Source organism: Macrotis lagotis, chromosome X, assembly GCF_037893015.1.
Source record: "Macrotis lagotis isolate mMagLag1 chromosome X, bilby.v1.9.chrom.fasta, whole genome shotgun sequence".
In the NCBI taxonomy this organism is placed as follows: domain Eukaryota; kingdom Metazoa; phylum Chordata; class Mammalia; order Peramelemorphia; family Peramelidae; genus Macrotis; species Macrotis lagotis.
In genome coordinates this window covers 124,183,799-124,210,636 of record NC_133666.1, presented here as the reverse complement: position 1 = coordinate 124,210,636, position 26,838 = coordinate 124,183,799, and the positions used below count along the sequence as shown (strand labels likewise).

At 37.8% G+C, this 26,838-nt stretch overlaps 1 protein-coding gene across 2 annotated transcripts in view; it reads right to left on the bottom strand.

Annotated features, from left to right (window-relative positions):
• REXO5 (RNA exonuclease 5) overlaps window positions 1-26,829 on the bottom strand; it is a 54,866-nt gene extending 28,037 nt beyond the window's left edge. For both annotated transcript variants that reach the window (XM_074201341.1, XM_074201340.1), the window contains exons 1-9: window positions 26,722-26,829; window positions 12,212-12,366; window positions 11,063-11,193; window positions 10,001-10,130; window positions 7,520-7,631; window positions 3,091-3,237; window positions 2,315-2,403; window positions 1,211-1,326; window positions 110-248 (exon numbers count right to left, since the gene is read on the bottom strand). In XM_074201341.1, coding sequence (XP_074057442.1) covers window positions 110-248; window positions 1,211-1,326; window positions 2,315-2,403; window positions 3,091-3,237; window positions 7,520-7,631; window positions 10,001-10,130; window positions 11,063-11,193; window positions 12,212-12,337 — 990 coding nt within the window. In that variant the 5' untranslated portion in view covers window positions 12,338-12,366; window positions 26,722-26,829. The remainder of the gene's footprint in view (window positions 1-109; window positions 249-1,210; window positions 1,327-2,314; window positions 2,404-3,090; window positions 3,238-7,519; window positions 7,632-10,000; window positions 10,131-11,062; window positions 11,194-12,211; window positions 12,367-26,721) is intronic.
• Window positions 26,830-26,838: the final 9 nt, after the last annotated feature.

Sequence of the window (26,838 nt, the reverse complement as noted above, 5' to 3'; positions counted from 1 at the left end):
CCTTCTAAAGTAACAGGTAAATGGAAAGGTCAGAAGGTAAATGGAGAAGTGCGAAAGGTAGAGGATCCAGGATGTAACAGAAATATGTAGTCCCCAAACAGTTACACACTTGTAAGGCTTGAAGGTCTGAATTTAAGGAATGGCCCACTAACACTGCATCTGGTGGGAGCAGCTTCTTTAACTTAGCCTGGACGTCTCTGAGTTTTGTGGTCACAGGTTTAAGAATCTTCCGTGTGATGCCGGAGAACCTTTCCATAAAAACAAAAGGATGGAGGCTGTGAGAACAGCTAGATTCCAGCTGAGACCCCCACTCCCTCTCAGCCTCAAACCTGAAATGTTTCCTGAGGAAAGCATTATCACCATAGGGATTGTACTTAGAAAGAGAAATACAAGGCATTGCTGTCTAATTAAAAACAGCTAATAAGACTGCTTCTGAAATTTTGATTCTTGTCTACTATTACATATTGGAGACTTTGGTGAAACACCTGGCCCCCTTGCTTTAATGTTACTCCATGGTTCCCATCCTACCTCTATGATTAATCATGTTTTCTTCACTGCCTCTTCTGTTTTTTCCATTCCCTTAAAGGCAAGGATTCCTCAAGGCTCTGTCAGGCCTGGCTATACTGACCATTGTTACAAGTATATCTTCAAAGAACAACAAAAACTGTCAACTTTCTTTCTGCTAATGCTTCAGGAGTTCCATGTGCCTCATTATATTAATTCAGTATCTTAAAATAGAAAGATACACATGTAATGATCCTGAATATTTTTTGTGAAAACTTATTTTTTTCTAACAGGGAAGCTAAGCTTTCAAATCAACTCAGGAAATGCAAGCAATTTGATGAACTTCAAATTTTTAGAAAAGGAGACTTGTTAGATGGCACAGCCCCATTCAATCTAGTGCTAGAAAGACTATAATGGTATTCCATGGCAAAGAAGCTAGCAAAATCCTACTGGTTTAAGCTCACAAGAGGATTATAGGGACAAAAGTGTAAGAATGTTACATATCTAAAAGCAAGCCAAAACACTTCTGATAGAGAAATAGAATTGACATGGTACAGTCCAAATTTCTTCCTTACAACTCTTTATATACCATCAAGCTAAAACATATAACTCCACAGAAGCTCCAGGCCTCTTTCTATAAAAGTTTCCATCAAGTCTAAGCTCACCTGGGTTGGGGAAAGCTACAAGTCAATGTAGAGGTATTCACCTGGTTAGGTAGTTCAGAATCCTGTTGTCAGGTTTGACAAGCTCATCCATGACACAGTGACCCTCTGCATCAACCAATGAGACCCGAGTGAGTTCATTTCCATTTGGTGTAAGGCACTAAAAATCCAAGGACACAGTCAGGCTGCTATACCCATGTGGGTCACTGCTTCTTGCTTTTCTAAATATGATGACTTGGTCTACTTATTTTGTAGTTATCAAGGTGGGAAAAGTAAAATCAAAAATGGCTTTCTGAAAATTATATTCATGAAAACCAGCATGATAGAGGTTCAATGTAAAGGCTATGCTAAAGGAAGAATAAGAAAAAGGATAAGAGATACTATACTATCTTCCCATCACAGAAAAAGGATGCCTGGTCTGTAATGGGGACTTGAGGCACACAAAACAATGTGTAGTAGGGTCCAGGACTGTTTTCTATTCTACTCTATAGCTGTAATAATGTCTTCTTAAAATAATAGCAATGATAATAGTGAGGTAAGTTGTAAATTACTATTCAGGATTTGAATTGAGCTCTTCCTAACTCTAATGCCAACACTCTATCCACTATACTGCCTCACCAGCAATTCTGTAAAGAGACCATAAAACAGAAAGCTCCCTGTCAAAAGAATAAAAAAGAAATGAATGCAGTTCCTGTAGTTGTATGTAAATAATTCATGTCACAGAAAAGTTAGACAACTAATATAACTTTTTTAGCCTGAAGATTGCTGGAAACCAGAATCATATTTGCATTAGTAATAGCTTAAAATGGCCCCATAAGGCAGGTAGTATAAGTATTAATATTCTTACCTGTAAAAAGTGAACAATGAAGCTCTAAGACTTGCCCAAGGTCATGTAACTAGTAAGTGGTAGTGCAAGGACTCTGAGTCAAAAGCCTGCATTCAGGTCTAGTGCTTTTTACCATGCTGTTTACTTTTATGTTTCTGGTACCCAAACCCCATCAACATAACTTTTGAGAAGTCAGTTCTCTGCATCAAACTTGATTCCATCAAAAAAACTTGCTTCATCCTACTATGAGCGAACCCCTGTCCTTTGGGAGGGCAACATCTATTTCTGAGTACCCCTTAGAAAAATGAGATTCATCTCCTACCATTTCACAATCCAGGCCAAAAAGAGGGCTGCTGTTGCTTACTGGACCAATACATTCAGTGGAAACAAAGTTTTTACAGTTAGCCAGACCTGGAAAAAAAAATCAAACAAATTAAAAACTATGCTTGTACAGAACATCAGAGATGATAGCATTCAGTTGTCAAGAAGAGGCACACATAATTTAGCAAGGAAAACTACAGTTACCCTCACTGCTCTGAAAGGTTACTTTATGCTTGCCCTTTATGGCATTCTACCTCTCTGATTTCTCTCCTGCAACATTTTGGTCATAAAACATCAAACAAACCACTTACTTCTGGAATACAAGAAACTGGATTTCTGGAAAGTCTGCCTTTCTTTTAAAAACAACAACAAAAAAGCATAAACGTCACCGTCCCTCCTCCCCAATTTAAGAAAACACTGGTTAGTGTAATTTTTCTGGCCGCTGTCATTTGTCACTGCAGTGAAATTTTATGCTAGTATTCAGAGAAAAGGAAGGGTTTAGAAAAGCACTTCTTCCCAAGATAAAAAGGGGACTTAACATGGAGTGAAGATGATTAAAATCAGGAAAAAATTGCTCAAATTTAACTTTGTTCCATGTCCCTATGAATTTAGCCTTCAAGTTCCATTAAAGCATCATGATTATTGAAAAAAGAGAATGGGTAGAGATGGGTTTTATACACAGTGGTTAAGAAGATCAAATATCATTGTTCTAGTTTTAAAATAACTTTCTTATCTTTGTATATTTCTGCCAACCATTTAATTGTAATCTCAACAAACCTTGGAGTGGAAAGTCAAATTTTTTCATCTCTTCTTTGGTCAACAGGCATCTGACCAAACCTACTTTTTCATATCCATATTTCTGAATGATGGGATCATTTTTCAGGTCTTTGATGGCTTGTGGATTGTAAAGAGAAGATGATGACACTGAAACAAGTAGGTCCAAAATTCATGTGTTAAAATGTGCTTTTAACATACCCTTCCCAATGGCATATCCCTATTGGGAGCTCTTTTATCACTACACAACTATTTAGTGAAGCATTTAAGATATAGTTTATTGGGATTAGGCTAGATCATGATTTTTTTTTTTTTGGTATATAGGGAACATCCTAACAAGAAAACTCCTTCCAATGCAAATTGACACTTTCTCTGTAACTTAGTCTTGGAGAGTTGTCTACAGTACTGAGAAATTAAATTACTTGTTTAGAGCCACAGAGCTGGGAATGTCAAGCATGAGGCTGGAATCCAGCACTCCCTGGATCAAGCTAGATCCACTACTCATAAAAATGAGTCCCTGCGGGCCATATGTTGACACAGAAACCACAAATTAACATTATATATGCTATATTTTAGTTAAAAAATTTCCAATTACATTTGAATCTGGTTCAGAAAGCAATCAAGAGTTGTAGGCCTGCAAGGGCCATAACACTATATCACACTGTATATTACCAAGGAGGAGGAGTAACTTTTTCATTCATGGATCTAATAACCTAGATGTAGAGACATTGGTCTGTTTACTTGTTTATATCTTGAGGGAAAAAGATAAAAAGTGGTATGGTTGGGGCATCTAGGTGGTGCAGTACATAAAGCATTGGCCCTCAGGAAGCCCTGAGTTCAAATCTGACCTCAGATACTTGATAATTACCTAGTTGTGTGATTTTGGGCAAGTCATTTAACCCCATTGCCTTGCAAAAAACCAAAACAAAACAAAAAAAAGTGGGGTGTGATTTTAGTGGAGTGAAAGATCACTTCAAGTGGGGTATTCAAGAAAGCTGTCAGGAGGTAGTGGGACTTAAGCCGGGCCTAGAAGGACCAAGTGGAATTCATAGGAGTAGAAAAGGAGGTATAGGGTATTCCAGAGAGGGGAAAAGAGTGTGTCCAAAGGCAGAGGTGAAACACATTGGTGAGCAGACCGATCCAAGTAAAGCACAACATTGTAAAGTGTAACAAAGGAAGATCAAACTGGAAAAGAATGATGGGATTAGACCACAGAGAGCCTTGGACACCAGACTTGGGAGTCTGAACTTTATTATTTAGGTGATGCAGAGACACTGGAAATTCTGGAACATGATAATGACAGGACTGGTTTTGGTTTGGAGAGAAAAATTAAACATGGAGAGAATGTTTAGGCCACTGTAATAGTACATACACACAGTGATGAGCCTTGAACTATGGCAAAAATAGCATGGAAAGTATGGTTATTATTAGATATTATAGAGAAACAACAGAACCAAGTTATTAATTGGACAAAGGGGTAAAGGAGAGGTGTAATGGTAAGATTCTGAAGCTGAGGCAACAGGAAAAAGCAGTCACTTGGACAAAATAGGAAAGGAGAAAGGGAAAGAGACTTGAGGACTTGAGAACCAAAAAGAAATTACATTGGATTTAAGAAAGTGAGGAAATGAGCATTTATTTAAGATTGGCAATAAAATAATGGAAGAAACAGGACAGTAACTGGGGCAACAAAACCAATGTAGTTAAAATTACAAGAGAAATATTCAGTCAGGAAAAAAAAATCTATGCATAAAAGTTCTCTGCTAAAGGTCTTAAATGCAAGATATATAAGAAACTTATAAGAAAAAGAGTCATTCCTCAAGATATAACTGATCAAAAAATATCAACAGGCAATTCTCAAATGAGAAATATAATCTATCAACAACCATATGAAGAAATTCCCAATGATCAATAATTATAGAAATATAAAATTAAAACAATTCTTGAGGCTCTGCCTCAAACCTATCAGATTGGCAAGATGACCAAACAGGAAAATGGTAGTTTTTTTAGAAAAACAGATAACCTTGGTGGCAGAGCTACAAATCAGTTCAGTCATTCTGAAAAGCAATTTGGATCTATGTCACTAAACCATGCATATCCTTTGACCCAGCAATAACACTACCAGGTCAATTTTCCAAAGAGATGAATTAAAGAGTAAAAGGATGCCTACCTACAAAATTAAAGCAGTTCTTTTTTATTTAGCAAGAACAGGAAGTTAAAAGATATCCCAACTGAGGGAAATCGAATAAATTATGGTAGAATAATGTAATGGAGTATTATTCCAATGTAATTGATGATCAAAAGAGAAGGATTTTCACAAAAATCTAGTATAATACATTAGGACATTTTGTTGAGTGCTTCCTATTTTTCAGGCACTAACACTAAGCACTGGAAATATGAAGAAAGGAGAACCAGCATCTAATCTCCAGAAGCTCACAATCTAATGGGGGAGGACAACAGAGAACTTTGTCCAAACAAATTATATATGGGATAATTTGCAGGTACTCTTAGAGGGAAAGGTCTAACATTAACAAATGACTAGGAAATTGGCTTCTTGCAGAAGATGGGATTTTAGACAGATTTAAAGAAAGTCAAGAGGTACAGATGGAGAGAGAAAAGTGGCATGGGGGAAGAGGTAGTGAAAGCTAATGTTGTTGGAATATGGGAATGCTTTCTATAAGGAATGGGCAAGGAAGTGTGGGTCAGTTAATCGTTAAACATTAACTAAGCACTTAGTATGTATCAGACCCTGTGCTAAGTGCTGGGAAAAAAGAGAGGTCAAAAAAGTCCCAGACCTTCAGGAGACAATAAGCGATACACACACACAAGGAAGAGCCAGGAAGTGCTGTCACTGGACATCAGGGAGTTAAGGTATAATAATGTGGAAGGGGGCTAGGTTATGAAGGTTGGTTTACTTGATACTGGAGATAAATGAGAACCACTGGAATTTACTGAGTCGTACAGTGACATGGTTGGACACAGCTTTAGGAAAGCCACTTCGATTGACTGAATGATGGATTGGACTGGAGAAAGACTTGAGACAGGCAGACTGATCAACAGGCTATTGCAATAGTCCAGGTAGTACGAAATGAAAGTGTGCATGTCATTGCATTGTAGAGTTTATAGAGGTAAGGGTATAAAACATTGGAAAGGCAGGAAAGGTCAGTCATGAAGGGATTTAAAAACAAGAGTGTTTTATATTTGATCCATGACATATTAGCAAGTCACTAAAGTTTACTGAGTAAAGGGGTGACAAAGTCAGACTTATGTTCTAGAAAAATCACTTTGGACTAGAATGGGGAGAGACTGAAAGCAGGAAAGTCAACTAGAAAGCTACTACTGTATCAGTCATTGTCAAAATATCTCAGGTGATGAGAGCCTGCACCAGATTGGTGGCAATGTTAGAAGGGAGAAGGGGGTACAATGAGAGATATTGGGAAGGTTGAATTGACAGGCTTGGCAATATTAGATACTGGAGATAAGAAAGAGAAGAGTTGAAGATGACATTTCTAATAACTTGAATGAACTGAACCCAAGGAAAGAGAACTAAGATAATGCTTTCTGCGATAACAACAACATTCTAAGAAACAACTTTGAAAGAACTCTAATCAAAGTATGACTGAACATAGGATTCCAGAGAATTGATGATGAGATATGCTATTCATCTCCTGTTGGAGAGGAGAGGGAATCATGTTGTAGAATGATACATTTTCAAACTCAGCTACTTTATGTAGCCAAACTTGGTGATTTATGTTGCTTATCTATGAGTATTTATTACAAAGGTTTTGTTACTTTCTTCTCAAAATTATTTTTAGGGATGGGGGAGAGACAGAGAGTAGGGAGGGAGGAGCTAGGGAAAGGGCTTCTCCAAAAGAGAAAGAAAAAGTAAAGTGAATCACTGATATGTTTTTTTTAAAAATCACTGACAAGTAAGACAACTTTGAAAATAATATTGAATTTATCATATACTTGAAGAGAAAAGCAAGCTATATTAAGATTCACAGTTGATTCAGTTTCATGTACAACTTTTCCTATTCTACAGAATATTGGACATGGCCATTTTAATATGTTAAGTTCATAATTTTTAAAAATTGTTTTAAAAAAAAACTATGACAAGGTCTCAAAGCTCAATATATAAATAAATAAACCCATTAAAAAGTCACTGGTGAGGAAGGCCAGCCATATTGAGAAAAACACTTTCAAGAGAGTGATCTGGGCAGAAGGAAAGATGCCAATGGAGAGGTTATACAACAGAAAAGATAATGGAGGGAACCAGGTCCTAGAGACAATGGGAAGAGATTAAGTAAAATGGCATTTATAAATCGTTTGAACTGTTTTTAGTTCATAGAATTGTTATCTATGTTTATGTTTAAAACAAATATATTCATAACATCCTTTTGAATGTGTAAATCATTTACAAGATTTCTATCTCTACCTTGCATGGTACTGGGAGTAGACAGGAACCTTTCTTCTTCTTTATTTCCATTAGGCTGTTCCCCGATAATGTCTGCTAGAAAATTGGCTGATGGAGCCGGCAAACGGAATCTCTGTGCAAAATGAGTAAACAGGAACAGTGAACAGAGTAAAATGTATTTGTTAAAATTAGGTAGCTTTTAAAAACTAAATTCCTAGGCTCTCAGTATTCATGCATTCTTCCTTGGATGACTTCATTGGGGAAAGTTCAGTACAACTGAGCCAAAAGTTCTATGCTTAGCAACCTCTGGGTCTGTTAAATGTCTATGAATCAGTTTTCTTAGTTCCAACTGAACAAACATTTAAGTATATAACCAGGTGCCAGGCAGCATGCTAGGCACTGGGGAGATAAAGACAAAACAAGATGTAGTCTCTGGCCTCAAAGATACTTACAGTCAAAAGTGGGGAGAGGGAAGCTATTCAAATAGGTATGATACAAGATAGATTATAAAAAAGCCAAAGGGAAAGATTTAGAAAAAGGATTCTAAGAAAATTAGAGAAGAAAAAGATCACTTCTCTCTGGAGAAAATCAGGAAAGAAATAGATGAAGTAGATGGCATCTAAGCCAGGACTAGGAAGATAGTCTCCACGTTGATAACAAGAGGAAATAAAGGGGGAAATGTGTACATTCTAAGCCAATGGAGGGTTTGAAAACAGAAGGAGATGAGGAAGAGCAAGCAACACAGTTTGTCCAGAACACTGAATACTTAAGAGGGTGGAGGATTATGAAAAACAAAAAGGTTTAAATGACAGAGAAGAATCAGATTATGGAGGGTCTTAAAAAAGCTAGCTCTACATTTTACATTCTATCCCTTAGGCAGCTGAGAGTCACTCAAAGTTTCTGGGGACAGTGAGAGTCACCTGTGCATTAGGAAAAGTATCTTGCCAACTGTATAATGGATGGGCAAGAAAAATGAAGCAGGCAGGAAGAACACTAAGAAGGCTATTACACAAAACAAAGAGAAGTGATGAGGGCCTATGCTGTGTTTTAATGAATTAACCAGGCTCTCTCTGCATACTACTTTATCTCATGTTCATTTTATATACACATGTGAAAATGTACAAAAACCCCTTCTCCTTAAGGGAACGCTTTAGTTTGGGAGAGCAAGGGTTAGTATGAATTAGGAGTTTGAACAATCACTATTTATTTAAATTTAGCCTTTTTACACTGAATTAAAATAAGCTGATTTGATTTAAAAAACAATTAAGAATATTATTTTTAATTGACTTAGCTGTGTATGAAAATTTAAGTTCTTTTAGGCCACAGATTGTATTTTTGCTCAAAAATCAATATATATATATATATATATATAATCCCATTTCTGGACTCCCTTATCTTTCCCAGGCAAGTGTTGGAGGGGCAGGAGACAAGGATGACAAAGGAGACAAATACTCCATCAAGATCTCCAAGTGCTCCATCTATTTTCTAGAATAAAAGTGCTTAAATACCTTTCCAGTCTCTAATCCACTCCCACGGTACTTAGCCAAACAAGATTGTGATGCTCAAAGGTATCAGGTGATAATTTATAGTATTCCCAATACACAACAGTTCTGTGTGTGTGTGTGTGTGTGTGTGTGTGTGTGTGTGTGTGATGATGATGGAAAAACCTCACACAATGTTTCAATTCAGGCTACATGTGAAGACAGTCCTTTTATAGAGGTTAAACAGCTAAAATATTACATACAGTGACCTGTGTCTGAAATAGTGAGGAAAGGGCAATACATGTATTTGCCTGTGCCTAGGTAAATCATGCTGTCTTTACTCAGGCAGTTTCCAAGTTCAACCATTCACATTCACTCAGCAAGTTAATTCCGAGTACCCTGTACATTCTAAGCACAATGTTGGGTGCTATGAGGTATACAAAGAAGTAAGAGATATTATTCCTGCCCTCCCTGAGCCTACTTACTATCTAATTAAAATGTTTATTTTTTGATTCCCTATTCTCCCACTCATCTTTTTTGCTTCTTTCTCACTTTAAAAAAAATTTTCAAATATCAAATGACTCAAATTCCTTCCTCTTTAACAAGAACCCTTAAGCATCCCTTTGTTCTCAACAGTCCAATAAAAGATGAAGAAGGGCAACAAAAGTCACTAGAACTTGTACTAGAGCAGAGTTTGGTGAACACCGCTATATAGGCTGCTTTACATTTTCCTAGGTGCTGAACTTTTCAGTCTATTATTATCTCATTTGATTCTTATTCTAGATAAATTCAGCTGAGAGTAGAAATTCGATTTTACAAGAAGGGAAATAGGGAAGCTAAATGAGAAAACAAGTCAGCAATACAAACTGTCCAGAAGTCTAGCCCTGCATTTTATTACCACAAATATCAGTTATTATACAGACCTGCCCCCAAGAAAGTTTCTAAAACAGAATGGATTCTTCTTCAAGACTACAGGAAGAAAGGTGCACCTTGAGAGGATCAAGAACCAATCTCAACTTACATGTTTGAATGCTTTTCGGAGGTGTTTGAACTGCAAATAGAACTTGTAGAAGTGCATCTGACTCACTCCCTGGAGAATAATAACTGCCACACTGTTCAGATGATTTGGGTGAGAAAGATGGCACCACAAGCTGTCAAGAAATCAAAGTAACACATAGCAAGACCCTAAAGTTAGCTTCAAATACACAGTGAGAAGGACGCATCAGATAAGCACTAACAGATAATTTACTGGTATCTTGTATGGGTGATGAGGCCAGCTGTTACCAGAGTTCAAATAAACATCATTCACTGTGTAGAATGGGCACAAGCCAAGCAATCTGGAAAAATTCTATGTATCAAATACCATTTTCCCCTGGCTTGGCACCTTGAATTGGAGCCCAGTCTTCTTTTTAAAATGGCTGCCTATAGCAAAATGGGGTGTCCACTGCAGTGGGCTGGTCCTCTGTCTCACTTCTCATCTACTGATGCAGTTCTTCCTTAAGTGAGCACATACATACCTTTGCATGTCAATCAAACTGCTCTACTGTTATTTTATACTTGTCTATAGAAAGATATAGATACTGAAAAGAATTTTCCAACCATAAGCAAAATGCATATTTACAATATATCTAGTCATCTCTTTGGCCATGTGAACATAGCAGAATTCTCAATACATGGTATAAAGTAGATCAGAGTTGGTGCCTACAAACAGTGGTCACACTCATTTTATACCTTGGCTTAGCTCAGGGATTCTTAATGTTTTTTGTATCATAGATCCTTCTGATTGTGGAGTGAAGCTTCTCAGTATATTTTTTTATTTGTTTGTTTTTTAGGTTTTTGCAAGGGAAATGGGGTTAAGTGGCTTGCCCAAGGCCACACAGCTAGGTAATTATTAAGTGTCTGACACTGGATTTGAACCCAGGTACTCCTGACTCCAGGAGTGCTTTATCCACTGTGCCACCTAGCCACCCCCTCAGTATATTTTAAATGCATAAAAATGCATAAAAAATAGGATAATAAAGAAAACCAATTATATCGCAATACAGTTATACAGAATGGACATATAAAATCCAAGTTCACTCACCCCAGGTTAGGGACCCCTTGTTCAGTGGATTTGTGCTGTTTTCCCAAGGCTGCAAGCTTCAGCAATTCACGTAACTGGTCATGGCTTATTTCACAGTTGTGAACAAATAATTTGGTGGATAAGCGGACTTTCTGAAAGCACAAAGATAGGCAATAGCCACCCACATTTATAGATAAATTTGCAGATGAAAAGCAAGGGAAAATATATTTCAAAAAATAATAGACTTTGTTCAACTCCCATCAACAGAATTCTAAACAGTTTTCTGTTTGGCTGAAAAGATGCATCCAGATGGCAGAGTAGAGAACTAGGCTTGCAATCAGAAAGACCTGTATTTAAATCCAGCCTTGTATACGTACTAATTGTGTCACTTATACCTGACTGCCTCAATTTCCTCAATCATAAAATAGCATCTATTTCTCAGGATATTTGAGAGGATGAAATATAATAATATTTATAAAGTGCTTATCACAATGCCTGCCTCATAGTGGACACTTAACACACTCTTGTTCCCTTCCTTCTTGCTGTGCTACAGTGGAAGCAGCATGGCAGTGCTAGATTTGGATTCAGGGCACTTGGCTTTGATTCTAGTATATGCTTGACAATGGACAAGACTTTTAAGCTCAGTCTCTCACATTCATAAAGATAAGTTTGGACAAGATGGCCTTTTAGGTCCTTTCCTATTCTAAACCTTTGAATACATTATACCCATAAAGAACTTGTTTACTGTGGTAACATTCTAGATATTAACATTAAAACAAGGACTCCAGAGAAAGTCTTAAACTATGCAAGAATATATCCACCAACTGAGTGTTTCTTTCATTTGTCTCATGACAATTGCAAGGCAGATTCTTCAGCTCATTTGGTAAAAGTATTTCTGAAAGTTAGAAGTAGGTTGGGAAGAGAAGAACAGTGTACACATAATGGGAGAAGTTGTTTCCACCACATCCTTGGTGCTTAATGTTTACATATCATTATTACTATATAATGTCATCTCTCCTACACTAAATATGTATACTTCAGTGGATTACCCATTAAATCATCTCCATACTATGATGAAGTCCTGCAATAGGGTTATGTGAAATGTACTTATGATAAGATCCTTCAACTAATTATGACTGGGGTGGCTTCAATCTAGTCAGAAGCACTTACCTTCCACTCAGGCTGACTCTCTTCATTATCTGGATCCCCATTGGCAGTACTTTCTTCAGATCCTCTAATCAGCTCATTTTGTGGCTGCTTCCTCTTTTTGCTTTTCCTAGCCAAGGCTACATCCATTTTTCTTCCCTGTGGTGATCCTTTTCCCCCTGGCAACAGATCATAAACCACATCAGAACCCTTTTTGACTCTTAAGACCCCATGTCTAAGACCAAGCCAGGCTCCTTCAGTAGTACTGTACTCTCAACACCCCTCATCCCTATACAGCCCCAACTGACCAACAGATAGTACAGTGGCTGAGGGGATGGACTACGTCATGTGAGTAGGCCCCTTGGCACATTAAAATATTGATTTTTTCATTTCTTCTATATTGTACAGCAGGGATCTGTATAACATACAGCTTTCTTTGATAACCATTGGATTAAGTTAGAATGGGGTGGACTAGATGGTGATGAGATCCCTTTTAACTCTAAAATTATGTGGTTCTGTGCTCTATACCTGCTTGAGGAATTTCTATACCCTAGAGAGGGAATGAAAATTTTTCCCATATAGAACACTGGGAGAGATCCAGCTCAGTATATCTGTTTTCTAACTTTATGTCCCATAATTTTCAACTAAAAACACTGTTAAAAGGATTGCAATGGGATTGATAGCACAAGGGACTGATAGCAATTCTATTCCTTCAGTCTGCTTAAATTCAAAGATTTAAAGCTGGCTGAGACTGCAGAGGTCATTAAATCTTAACTCTTATTTTTACAGATAAGAAAACTGGAACTCAGAGATTAAATGACTTGTTTAACAGAGCAATCCAAGATCTCTAACTGCTAATCTAGCACTCTTCCTAAGGAATAATATTCTTGTTCTGTTTCAGCTCAAGTGCTACTTCTTCCATGAAACTTTCCCTGGTTCTCTTCTGCATACACACTTTTGGCCAGTAGGGAATTCTTCTTCCCATCAATACCCAGAGCATAGCTCTTAACATCTTATACATATTCATTATATTCTCCATATTGTATTTATCTGTTTCATCCTCTGAATTAGACTACAAATTCTGTATAAGAACTATACTATACTGTAAACTCTAGGTTTAGAGTATAATAGGTCACTCTCCAAAGAAAGGTCTCAATGTACACTGAAATGAAGAACTGGTTTATCACTAAAGTATTTCTGTGATGTTTCATACACATGTGAAGGGTGCCCTGTTTCTGAATTAAAATTCTGTGGTTCTTTGCTATAAAACTGGTAAGAACCTGATATGGGATATATGTTTGAGATCTGATTATATAATTTTGAGAGGGTTCTCTCCTGAATCTTGATGTGTTAGAAGACTATCTCCTTATGGGTTAGGTGAGTCAGTCCCTAAAAAAAACAATAAAATTAATCTTGAGACTTAAATGTTCCAGGGACTAAGGATCCAACTGCTGGCATAGCTTCTTGGTTGCCCAAGACATAAGCAAGGACATGAGAGATAAGGACTCCTCAAGGTTACCTATGGACCTTTGAGCCACTTTCTCCTCCTGATGGGCACTACTTCCCTCAGGAGAGGCATTATATCCAACCTTTTAAGTAAAGTTCTTGTTAACTGTTATAAGATTTAGGAGTGAGCATCCATTTTGTTACAATTTCAAGTCTAAACCATCAAACCAGACCAAGTCTGGCATGGCCTGGAACAACTGACACCATCATGTGAAGAACTTATTCAATTACAGCGACTCACAAAACCATTGACTGATGTGCAGCTGGACTCTGATCTGTGATGGTGATTGGAGCACAAACATCAATAAGATAATAGATTAATAAAATATGAATTGGATGAAAAAACTTTAGGTTCTCTAGGCATTTGCTATCCAGCAGGGGTGATCAACAGCTGCATTTCCAAACTCAGTGTCAAATAGATTGTGTCAAAGAAGTCCTGAAGGATGTATGGTCAATCCATCAGTCAGTTCACATTTATTAAGTGCTTACTATGTCCCAAGGCCTGTGCTAAGCATTGGCGATACAAGGAAAGATAAAAGACCTCATTCTCAAGTAGTTCACAATCTAATAAGGGAAAAAATAGCAAATAGCCACGGACAAATTATATACAGGAGATAAACCATTGGACTGAAGTCACAAGAAGGGCTTCCTGAAGACTGTAGAACTCTTGAAGAAACTTGAAGAAAACCAAGAACATTGGGAGGGGGGCCATTTTAGGTATGGAAAAATGCCAGAGTTCAAAGATAGGGTCTTCTATTTGAGGAACAGCAGGGAGGCTGTGGAGTGTGGAGGAGGGTTGGGGGAAACAAACGTCTAGAAGGTAGGAAAAGGGCTGCTTTGTGACAGACTTGGAGCCAGAGGATTTTATAGTTGATTCTGGAGGTGACAAGGAGCTACTAGAGTTTAGTGGGTGGCAGTAAGCAGTCAGAGCTACTGAAGATGTCAATCAATAAACATCTATTAGGCACCTACCACATGCTAGATATTTTGAGAAATTTTTTAGCTTCACCCATTCCCCATCCCAACAGAGGTATCCAAGAGGCGGAGGATACAGATGGAGTGCATGCACAAAGGCTGATGTGGATCTTGCAAAGATAAGAGTCATTTATGAGGATGGATGATGCTTAGTTCTAAAACATCTCTCACACTTGCTCTTCTCAGATCCCATGTCCTGTTAATCTTTTTGTTTTTAAATTTTATTTTATTTAAGGCAATGGGGTTAAGTGACTTGCCCAAGGTCACATAGCTAGGCAATTATTAAGTGTCTGAGATTGGATTTGAACTCAGGTCCTCCTGACTCCAGGACTCTATCCACTGCACTATCTAGCTGCCCCTTATGCCCCGTTGTTGAGAATAGCAGTTCAGGGAGAGGTCAACCTGACTTTCTCTGAGCTGTTTATCAAAACTGTCTGCCTGAAAAAGACACATCTGGTCTTCCTGGGAAAATGTTGAGCCAAGGGTCTCAGCCTTGAACAGAGCCTGGGATATTCTGACTTATTTTTCATATTATGTAAATGATGCAGCTTTTATCTTTAAATATTCTGACTCTTTGGACAATAAATGGCTCTGCTCATTGGTCTGCTAGCAACCTGGCCTAAGTACAAATTTCATTTCTCTCCTGAGCTGAATTAATTGCCCCGCGGGTGGGGTGGGGCTCTAATACCATGTTAATCTTAACCCTTGTGCTTCTGGTACATATGCCTTGCAGTCCTTGCTTTATTTATTGATGAATGCCTCCTATGGGCCCTCATGACAGATCAGCTTTGACCATGCTTCACCTGATTCTCAAGGTCTGCTGCCTAGTTTCCCACACACTCTGCTCTTTCCCAGTCCTACAACTGCTATCAGTCTAGTCCCCTCACTCTCTTGCAAAGTTTCCAACTAAGATGAGCAAAAGAGTGTTCTCCCTTTCCCCTCCCCTCTCCCTATGTAAAGGCAAAGTCAGCCTTCAGCTTTGTAATTGTATCCATAGTGCTTAGCAGTTTTTTGGCACTTAGTAACTCTTAATGCTTTTTCATTCTTTCACTCAAGCTGGTCATCACCTAACTTCAATTCTATCACCTGGATGTACTGCACATAAATAGGTTCTTTGATCTGACACCTCTCTCAACTTATGTCTAGTTTCAAATCCAAATTAAAAGCATGACTCTTTTTGCCCCAATGCCCTAAAAGTAGTACAACTGAAGGGTTGTTGTAGCAGCATTAATTTAATTAGCAAAATAATGGAATATGTGCCTCCCCATTTTAAGTTGTTAAACAGGATCACATGGTATCAGTAAATATTCATTGTGAGAACTTTTAGGGAGAAAGTGCAGAATTCTTATTGTAATTTGTAAATTAGTAAAAAATGTATAAAAAAGAGTAAAAAAGTATCAAATTGAAATGAATGAGAAGATATTTTCACCTTTTTCAACAGCCTCCTAACAGCCTAAGCTGCTACTTGGTATCAAGAGGACAGGAGTTCAAATCCAGCCCCAGACTTGCCACTCACTAGCTGTGTGACAAGTCACTTAACTCTGATTGCCTGACATGCAGGGTCATCTCCATCCTGATTCATATCTAAGCACCAGATCCAGATGGCTCTCGAGTGGAATATTCCCTCTTAAGAGATAGTGTTCCTAGGCCTCTCAGGGTTAAAAATCATTAAAACAAAGACAGACTATTGCTCTTAGACTATTCTTAGAAGAAAGAGGGAGAGAGGTCTTGCATTCCCAGTCAGACACCCTCCCAATTCTGATAGGCAGGGAAACAGTGGACTATTTCCAGAAAGACCTTGGATTCTCAGCCACACACCTGATTTTGTTAGGGAGGGAAATAGTGGAATACTTCCCGAGAAGAGACCTTGCATTCTTGGTTAGCCACCTATTGGTGATAGACTGGGAGAACAGTAGACTGCCTTCTCTTGTTTGAGAAGTACTAAGACCTTGCATACTTAGACATTAATTCATTTAGATAGACAACAAAAGGTCATTAGAAATCTTCTGATACCCTCAACATCTGGATGGTAAGGTAATATTCTATGAAAATATTTTATTCCTCTCTTTGTTACTGGGTAGATTTTTTTTTGCATAAAGATTGTAACTCAGGTTGGAAGAGAGGAGACTAGGAAGAGGGGAATTGAGCTAGGCCAGATAATCTTGCTTGACTGTCACCTCAGGGCAGCTCCTTGATCTTCACTACCTTTGTGAGACTTGGAGTATGCCCTTTTCTTGAGAAAAGGCAAAATAAACTTTCTTTTTTGCTCAGAGGAGTCTGTATTTTTTAAGTTGGATTTTTTATCCCAAAACCCCTTCCCTAATACTCTCTTGGGCATATGCACAAGCAGGCACCATGCTTGTGATTTAGTGCCCAGGTAGATCCCTTGAGGAGCGAGGGAAAGAACCCAAAGATAGACTTAGCTTGAGCAAAACTGAAAGTCAGAAGACCTCCACAGGAGGTAGCACTACAAGGAGACCGCACAGGAGAAGACCCAGGGATGGTGCCAAGGGTCCACAAGATTGTGTACATGAGCCTAGCAGGTTCTAGGTGACCCTACCCTCATTGCTTCCAAAATAGAATTCAAATCTGCAGGTTGAATTCATTTGGGGCAGGAAAAACAGGCGAGGATGGAAATACACGCAATCAATTTGCCAGTCCAAGCAGATAGAGTTCATAGGACCACAAGGAAATTTGCTGGGAGAGATTCTGGAAGTCTAAGTGGTTAGAGTATGTAGGACAGTCCAAGCAGTTAGAGTCCATAGGACAAGACAGAAGGGTCCAGAAGTGCCAGCTGAGAGCTCTAAGGTGTAGACTTAATAATGGGAAGAAATCCAAAGTAAAATGGAAAAAAGTGCAGAAAATGATAAAATGCTGTTGACTTTTTTCTCTATCCCATTTTTTCACTGTGATTCTGTGTTGCTAGAATGCTTTCTCCTCCTCTCCCTCCCTGCTTCTTTTCTCTGGGGTGCTTGCCTGGTTTTTCTTTGGGGGGGGGGGTGTTTGTTAGCTCTTGACCTTGGGAGAGAAATGGGAGCAAAAAAGGGAATTTATTGAGAAAAAGGACTAATTAATAATAGAGAATTGTTTCATGAAGACTTAGTAAAATATGTATTAAAAGGGACCTTATTTTGAAGTTAAATAGACAATGAAAATTACCAAATATGTTAAATAAAGAAATGTTATTTTAATTTGAAAAAGGTTTTGGGAAAGCAAATTCCAGAAAATCAAGAGAGTCAGGTTAATTCTTAAGTATATAATTTGGTTACACAGAAATGCCAGAAAAGGGAAATTTAATAGTTAATCTTTTACCAGAATGATATGGTAACATTATAGTTTCAGGAGTTTATTAGTATAGATTCTGGTAATGTTATTACAGAAGCAATGGGGAGAACCTAAGAACAGAAGAGACCCCGAGAAAGATTTTGGACATGCCTCCTTATGAGAAAAGTTATGTGGTTTATTCTTTCTGAAGAAGGGAGCAGGTAATATTCCAATTAGGCTGTGAGATCTTTTAAGTAGCTGTTTGCCTTCTCAAAAGTTTTACCAGTTAAAATCAAGAAGTGTTAAATATTAAATCCTTTGAATGGAAAATGTATTGTGGAAAGTGGAATCATGTCTGCAGTTTATATAGCTAGTTCAGAATAGTATTAACTACAGACAAAAAGAGTTAATGAAAAAGAATAGTGGAACAGAATATTAAGGGAAAACATATGTTGTATAGTCTGAGTAAGAGGTTCTTAAAGTACTGGGGAAAAAAATCAAGGCATAGAGACAACTGAGGTTTTTAAATCATTTGTTAAGTATGGAAATTGGTTAAAGCATGTAGACCGAAGATTTGAGCAGGTTTGATATTATAAAAGTAAAAGGATTGATTTTGGGGCCTTGGGAGGTGATTTCAAATTCAATTAAGTGTTTTTTTTTATTTTAATGTTTTATGGCTCTTCCAGAGTCATTAGAGAAAAAGAATTAATGGAAATGCTGTAACAGTTAGGGACAGAATAGCCTTGGTGTCAAAACTATTGTCAGGATAGACTGTGAGCTATCTTAATCAAGCTTTAGAATTACTAAACAAGGGGAAATCGGGTAACACCAATTCAAAATATGTTTGGGGTATAGTTCATGTATCTGGAAAAAATCTGGGGTGAGTAAGTAATGATAAATAGTAAAGGTACAGAATACAAATTACTTTAATATCTCAAATTGAGGGGAATCTCCAATTTGTAGAACATAAAATGTTCTATTATTAAGAAATGTTGGTCAGTAAGGATAGAAAATTCTTATAAGTGAGAGCACTGAGAAGTTAGAATTGCACTGATAAAGATAAAAAGAATTTGCACATTTTTTGGCTTTTGAAAAAGAAAATGATTTAAGGTTATTTTGAATATGACTTTTGGAATTTGAGAAGTTATAAGGAAAATATTGTAATCATAAAAAGAGATTTTTAGCAACAACTGGTCTTAAGAATTTTTCTGTGTTGCAAAATTCTAGGGAGTAAAGGGAAAATACATGAAATTGAAATATGTAGTGAAATAAAAAATTAGTGAACTTTGTATAAGAACAGATTTAAACAACTTTTTTTGAGAATTTAAAATTGTGTTATGATAATGAACAATGAATGAATTGAGATCTGTTATTTAAGAAGAAATTATATATTTAAATGTAATACTAGTATGGGTAAAAAGTATACATTGGCTTTTGAAATTATCCTATGTATAAAACTAAAATTCATGGAGAATCTTATTCTCTTTGTTTTGGAAATAGAAATGTATTTTGAAAAAGAGATAAATAAGCTTATAAAGCACAAATTTAGAAGAGGTTTGTATATAAAAGATAATTATAAGGTTAATTTTAAGAAAATCTGTTGTTTTGTTTTGCTTTAAGAGAATGAGATGTCGGCATGAAAACTTTATGTTTCATGCAGGTTAAGGATTTAATGTTTAAATTTAAAAGAAGCAGAATTGCAGATTTCTTCCCCCATGTTAAATGCAGATTCAGAAGGATAGTGTAACTGCAAGATACCCTTTCCAATAATGTTATATAAATGTGAGGGGCTTTGGAAAATGATTAGGAAATTAAAAACTATGTAATACTAGATGACTTATCAATGAATAAGTTGTTGAAGAGTGTTATCAAACATGTGATCTACTTTTGGAAATATAAACTATTTTACTGTAATGTGGTCAAACCTGGAATTAATGATTGCTTTGTAGGGATAATGAGAGAAGTTATTAAAGGTCATGACCCTCCCTCTGAGTTCCCTGAAATTTTTAAATGACGTGTCGGAAAGATTGTTTTGTGAAATCTAGTTCTTAATGTGTTATACTTATTACTGTTTTGTTAAATCTAGAGATATTCTAATGGATTGAATGAATTCTGAAAAACAATACTTTGTATTTCAAACATGGCTAATAATTAAACAGGTTTATTATAGAGAATTGTTTGCATAAGAACTTGACAATTATATATATATATATAAATTGGAATTTTTGTGGTAATGTATGTATATATATAATCTCAAAGTTGTTGTTTGCTTTGAAATAAAAGCACTTAAGCAACATGGGAAAGAAAATAATGATAATAATAATTTGTGATTTTTTTGTGTGTGACAGTCTCTGGCTAATTGTTATGTGAGAATTCTTAGAATAATCTCCTAGCCAAAGGAGGTATTTATTTATTGTAATATAACAGGCTAACCAAGAGGCCTCTAATATACTATCTTTGTCCAAAAATAAAACAGATATGATTTCAGACAAAGGGATGTAGGTCTGCATATTAGAAGTTAGTGACACTAGGAAGATAGAACTTCTAGTTGAATTATGAAACATATTTTTGAAGAAGTTTTTTTTTTGTATGTCAAGGAATACTCCAGATGCTGGGGAAACTTAACTGCTTTTTGAATGTTTTAGAAAGTCACTTTATTTAATGTATTCTGATGACAGGGACACTCAGAGTAGATAGATATAGGTGATATATGTGGAGGGAAGGGGACTGATTGATTGTGAACCCTCAATCCAAATTAGAATTAGCATTTAGTCTTTGTGAAGTAGATTCCCTTGGAGATCTAATTAGATGGAATTACTATTTTAGATCATGGGACTTTTTTTTTAATTTATTTTTTATTCTCATTTTGTACAAATTTTTTTTACATTAATAAAATATTCTTGTTTACAAGTAAACAAAGTACCCCTCTCCCCATGAATATAGATAGACTTGCTTGGGTGAAAAAAGTAAAGGGGAGAGAAAAAAAATTGAAATTAAAAAAAATAATAGTAATAATTGTAGGTATGGCCAGGTGGCACAATGGACAAAACACCAGCCCTGGAGCCACGAGCACCCGAGCCCACATCCAGCCCTGTAGACCCAACAATCACCCAGCCATGTGACATGCAAGCCATCCGATCCCCGCCCTGCAAAAACCAAAAAGAAGAAATAAAAAAGACCCAAAATAAAATAAAATAGTAATAATAGTAGGAGTGGCTGGGTGGCAGACAGAGCATTGGCCCTTGAGCCAGGAGCACCTGGATCCAAATCTGGCCCCAGACAACCAAAGATCACCCTGCTATGTGACCCCAGGCAGGCCACCCAGCCCCACTTGCCCTGCACCCTCCCCCAAATAATAACAACAAAAAGTGTGCTTCAGTCTTTGTTCCAACACCAACAACTCTGTCATGGGTGGATCACATTCTTTATGATAAGTCCATCACAAAAGTTACTTCCATATTTTTCCAACATTGCCATTGCTGATCGCAACTCCCTCCTTTCTTATTTCTCCACTACCATGTACTATATTTTCTCTCTCCTTTCACTCTGACTCTGCTGTAGGGTCACTGAGTGGTGCAGCAGACAGATCCCTGGTCCTGGGGCCAAGAAGCCCTGAGCCCCCATACCATCCCTTAGGCCCAACATCCACCTGGCCCTATGGTACTGGCCCGGCCTTCCAATCCCAGCCCCCTGCAAGAAGTAAAAAAGAAAATGTGTTATATCTGACCACTCTCCCCTCCATGGTCCATCCTCTCCTCCTTTATTCACATCCCCACCCCTTCCCCCTGCTCCCCACTCCTTCTTACTCCACATGCCTCTACCCCATTGAGTATATATGCTGTTTCCTCTCCTAGCTATCTCTGATGAGAGCAAAGGTTCCCTCATTCCCCCTTGCCTCCCCCCTTTCCATATCATTGCAATAGCTCATTGTAATAAAAAAAATCTTATTATGTGAAATATCTTGGATCATGGGACTTTTAACTGGCTTTTGTTTTGTTGTCTGACATCAGGTGTGATCAGCAAAGGAAGTGCTATTGAGTCAATGCCTGAAGGAGGTTTGGATGCTACAAAGGTTTCTTTTCAATGCAACCTGAGGTTGGACCCTTTTGACTTGACTTCCCTAAATGTGACATTGGAATAATGTCTCACTGGATAAATCTAAAATTTGACTTAAGGCATTTGACTATCCACATGTCCTCTGCCTGGAAACTGATACTCAAAATTATATCTATAAAGGAATTTTCCTTTGATGTCCTAGATCTTTATAGTAAATCTGATATAGAAATGTTAGATCAAGTGGAATTTAATAGCTAGATAGGCCAGCATGTGGTTTTAACCTCTGCTGTTAGCCATGTTTTGAGAAAAATTAAGATTCTTTGATTTGATTTTATGCTAGGAAAAGGATATTTAGGTACAAAAAAGTTATATAATCTCAAGATACACTTCTGTGCAGTAGCAATTTCAAGTTCTACTTTGAGAAGGGAATGTAAGTCAGTTGAGTATATCAAGAGACAAATCACCTATAGTTTAGTTAAGAAACATTTTGGGAAGAAAGAATTTATTTTAGTTAAGGATACTTGAGTTATTATTTTAATGAAGAGCAAAGAGATTAAGGCTATTTGTATGTTGCTTGCTGGACACTCTTGTACAAAGCCATCTAATGTAAATGTTATAAGCTCAAAGTTAACTTCATAATTTTCAACATATTCACTTGTGAAGTGAACAATTATGGAAGTTGTATTTTTGTTAAAGTAAAGTATGTATATCAATGTGACCGTGAGTAAGGCAAAATGTGAATTTTAATAGCTTTGGAATTTTATGGTCTAATGATGAAAATATGAATCTGTCTGATAAGATGTTGTGTTAAGTTCCTTTGCCAGAGGAGGAGATCTCAACAAGTCACCCGAATTGGAGACTGGAATGGACTTTGTAGATACAGAAAGATGTTGAATGTCTCCAGGGGAAAAGAGAGAGAAACCAGAAGAGTTCATCTTCCTCCACTGTGTCTATGATATGTGTGTATAAGTTGTTTGGTCAGGGTTCCAAGAAGAAGATGAGTCCCAAATGGACAGGAAGAGAGAGGATAGAAAGAGGATAGAACCTGAGAGGGTATCAAGGATAGTGCGAGAGGACTTTGGATGCCTATACACACACACACACACACACACACACACACACACACACACACACACACATATTTAGAAAAGAAGAGGAGGAATTGAGTGGAATATTCCCTCTTAGGAATCCTAGTGAAGTCCTCTTAGGGTTAAAAATCATTAAAACAAAGACAGACTATTACTCTTAGATGATTCTTAGAAGAAAGAGGGAGAGAGGCCTTGAATTCCCAGTCAACACCCTCCTGACTATTTCCGGAAATACCTTGCATTCCCAGCCAGACACACTCCTGATTTTGTTAGGGAGGGAAATAGTAGAATATTTCCAGAGAAGAGACCTTATATTCTTAGGCAGCCACCTATTTGGTGACAGACTGGAAGAACCGTAGACTGCCTTCTCTTGTTTGATGATAAGTACTAAGAAGACCTTGCATACTCAGACATTAATTCATTTAGATAGACAACAAAAGGTCATCTTCTTCTGATACCCTCACCATCTGGATGGTGAGGTAACATTCTATGAAAACATTTTATTCTTCTCTTTGTTACTGGGTAGATTTTTTTCACATAAAGATTGTAACTCTAAAAAACCTTAACCAATAGGGGTGGCTAGGTGGCACAGTGGATAGAGCACAGGCCCTGGAGTCAGGAGTACCTGAGTTCAAATCTGACCTCAGATACTTAATAATGACCTAGCTGTGTGGCCTTGGGCAAGCCACTTAACCCCATTTGCCTTGCAAAAAAAAAATCTAAAAAAAAACCCCTTAACCAATCAGGTTGGAAGAGAGGGGACATGGGAAAGGGGAATTGAGCTAGGCCATATAATCTTGCTTGACTGTCACCTTGGGGCAGCTCCTTAATCTTCACTACTTTTGTGATACTTGGAATGTACCCTTTTTTCAAGAAAAGCCAAAATAAACTTTCTTTTTTGCTTGGAGGAGTCTCTATATTTTTTAAGTGGATTTTTATCCCACACACTCTGGTTGAGTAAGTGAGGCTGATGACCTAGCACATTATCCCCTCACTCCAATTTATCTGTGTGTCATAGCATCACTTCCTGATGTCAAAGTCTTCTTTGAGAATGAAGGACAAGCAACAACTGGCTCCCTATACAACCCAAGGTTCTTTCTTCTGTTACTCATGCTCTCCAAACTACAAACACAAAAACAATCTTGCTAAAACAAATGTAATCATTTTGTTGCCCAACAAGCTTCTGTGGCTCCCCCTTGCCATTGGAATATAAGGCAATCTTTTTAGGGATGGCAATTAAATCTATTCCCTGCCTGGCTCCAGTCTACCTTTCCACATCTTGAAATATGTGCCATTTGCTCATTTCATTTCCAGTCTCTATTTATTTGTAAACTATCTACTATGCCAGGGTCACAAGATGATCTTGGTGGTCAGAACCAGGATGCCTGGATCCTACTAGCAGATGTCAAATCAGGTAAGTCACTTAATATCCAAGCTAAAAGCCTTCCCCTCTGAGATGACCTTCCATTTCCTGTTTATAACTTTTAAGTATTTAAGTGTTGTTTACCTCATCAGAATATAAACTCATTTTGAGGTAGAACTGATTCATTCTTTGTACTTGTATCCCCAGCACCTGAACACTGAAGTGATTGATTAATAAATACTTGTTGAGGGACAGACTGCATAGACTGCTCCCTCTGCTTAGAATGTTGCTCTCTTTTGGATTCAGACTTTTAAAATCCCAAGCTCTCTGCCCTGTCACCTTTAGCTTGAAGTCTTTCTTAGTATTTTCTTCCTCTTTAATTATACTTGCATTTCCTTCTATTTAAGACTTGTATTCCTCCCCCACACCCAGTATCAAAAAAATAGTACTGTGCTAGGCTTTGGGGATACAAGTATAGAGAATTCTCATTAGAGGATATTCTGTTAGATTGAGTTAGAATCCTGCCTCAGGAGCTGTCAAATCCTGGAAAGGCTACTTAGTTCTTCTCTACTTCAGCTCCCTGATCTGCAAAATGGGGGCAATGCCAAACAAGGTACTCAAATATCAGAACATTTATCTAAAACTCTTTTTAAAACTTTAAGTTCTAAATGTATTCAAACTACTACAACTACTCTTTTAACCACCTGCAAAATGGAGGAAAACAGAACCTAATTCACAGGTTTTTGTAAGGACCAAATAAGAGAACAGATGTAAAGTACCCTGCAAACTTTTATAGAAGTCCCAAAAAGTCCTAGTGCAGGTTTAAGCTCTAACAACTTAAAAGGACCAAATGGTCAGTGGGGCAATTGTGTATTCTTAGACTCTAGTCAGAAAGACCTCAGTTGGAATCCAATCTCAGAATCTTTCAAGCTGTGTGACTGGGGATAGTTTCTGAACCTCACTTTCCTCATCTATAAAAGGGGGATAATCTCACCTATCTGAATAGATGGAAGGACCAACTAAAATATATATATATATATATATATATATATATATATATATATATATACACACACACACACACATATAAGGAAACTGAATCAAAAGCTTAAAGTATATTGTTTAGAGTCACATTTCTACTTCAAACTGTAACAGCTTATAACTGCATCAAGACTTTGGGACATTTCCCAAATATATAAATATTATATAAACAAATGGTTCAGGAGCTATTATAAATAGAAAATAAATAGTAACTAGCAAATCCTAACTGCTGCAGCTGTCCTTATTAACAGGACAAGAGTCAGAAGACTTAAGTTCAAATCCAGCCCTAGACATTTACTTAGCTATATGATCCTGGATGAAGTCATTTAACCATTCTCTGCTCCGGCTTTCTCCTCTGTAAAGGGGAGTGGGGTATGGTCATCACATCTACCTTCAAAAGTGGTTGTGAGGGTAAAGGAAGATAACAGAAAGCCCTCAGCATACTTTAAGGCACTATATTTGTATATAGTTATACACATAGATGATTAAATATTTTTTAGAATGACATGAGCATGATCTCTCGTATAATATAAACATAACAAAGATAGCTCATATATTCTAATATACGTGTAATCGTGATACTAATTCCATCAGGGACTCCATGTTCCCATTTTGGCCGAGGTTTTTAAAGGCAGGGCTGTCTTTTGCCTCCTTTTGGGTCCCCAGAGTTTAGCAGTGTGTGACTGACACAGAACACAGACAACATACAAGAGCCTGCAGGTAGCAAATGACAGTAACAAAGGATACAAAGTTGTCAAGTGAATTAGAAGTGGAACAAAGACAATGGACACAATGTATACGAAGTTGTCCAGTGAATTAGGAGTGGCACAAAGACAATCGATACAATGTATACGAAGTTGTCCAGTGAATTAGGAGTGGCACAAAGACAATCGATACAATGTATACGAAGTTGTCCAGTGAATTAGGAGTGGCACAAAGACAATGGATACAATGTATACGAAGCTGTGACGGCGGGGCAGGGACAGGCCCGCGGGTGGGAGATGAACGAGGAAGGGCCCGGAAGGGTTAGGAGTGGGAGCCAAGAGCCACAGGCGACGTCCCTCCCTCCCCTCCTGGCCCTCCAGAAGGGCCCCCTCCCAGTCGCGGCCTTGGGGGCAGTCGGTTCCCTTCCTGGCCCTCCGCCAATTCCGGTCCCCACTCCGTCCCGTCCCCTCTCCCCACGACCGTTCCGACGCCCGACTTCCCGCACCCTCCCCTCCCCCAGTGTGTTCCCCGCTCACCTGCCAGGTGGGCAACCTGTCCACGCGCCTGCGATCAGCCCGCAACACGCTCCCGAGCTAAAACCGCGGAGGAATCCCCCAAGGCCCGGCCAATGGAGCAGCGGAAAACATCGATTG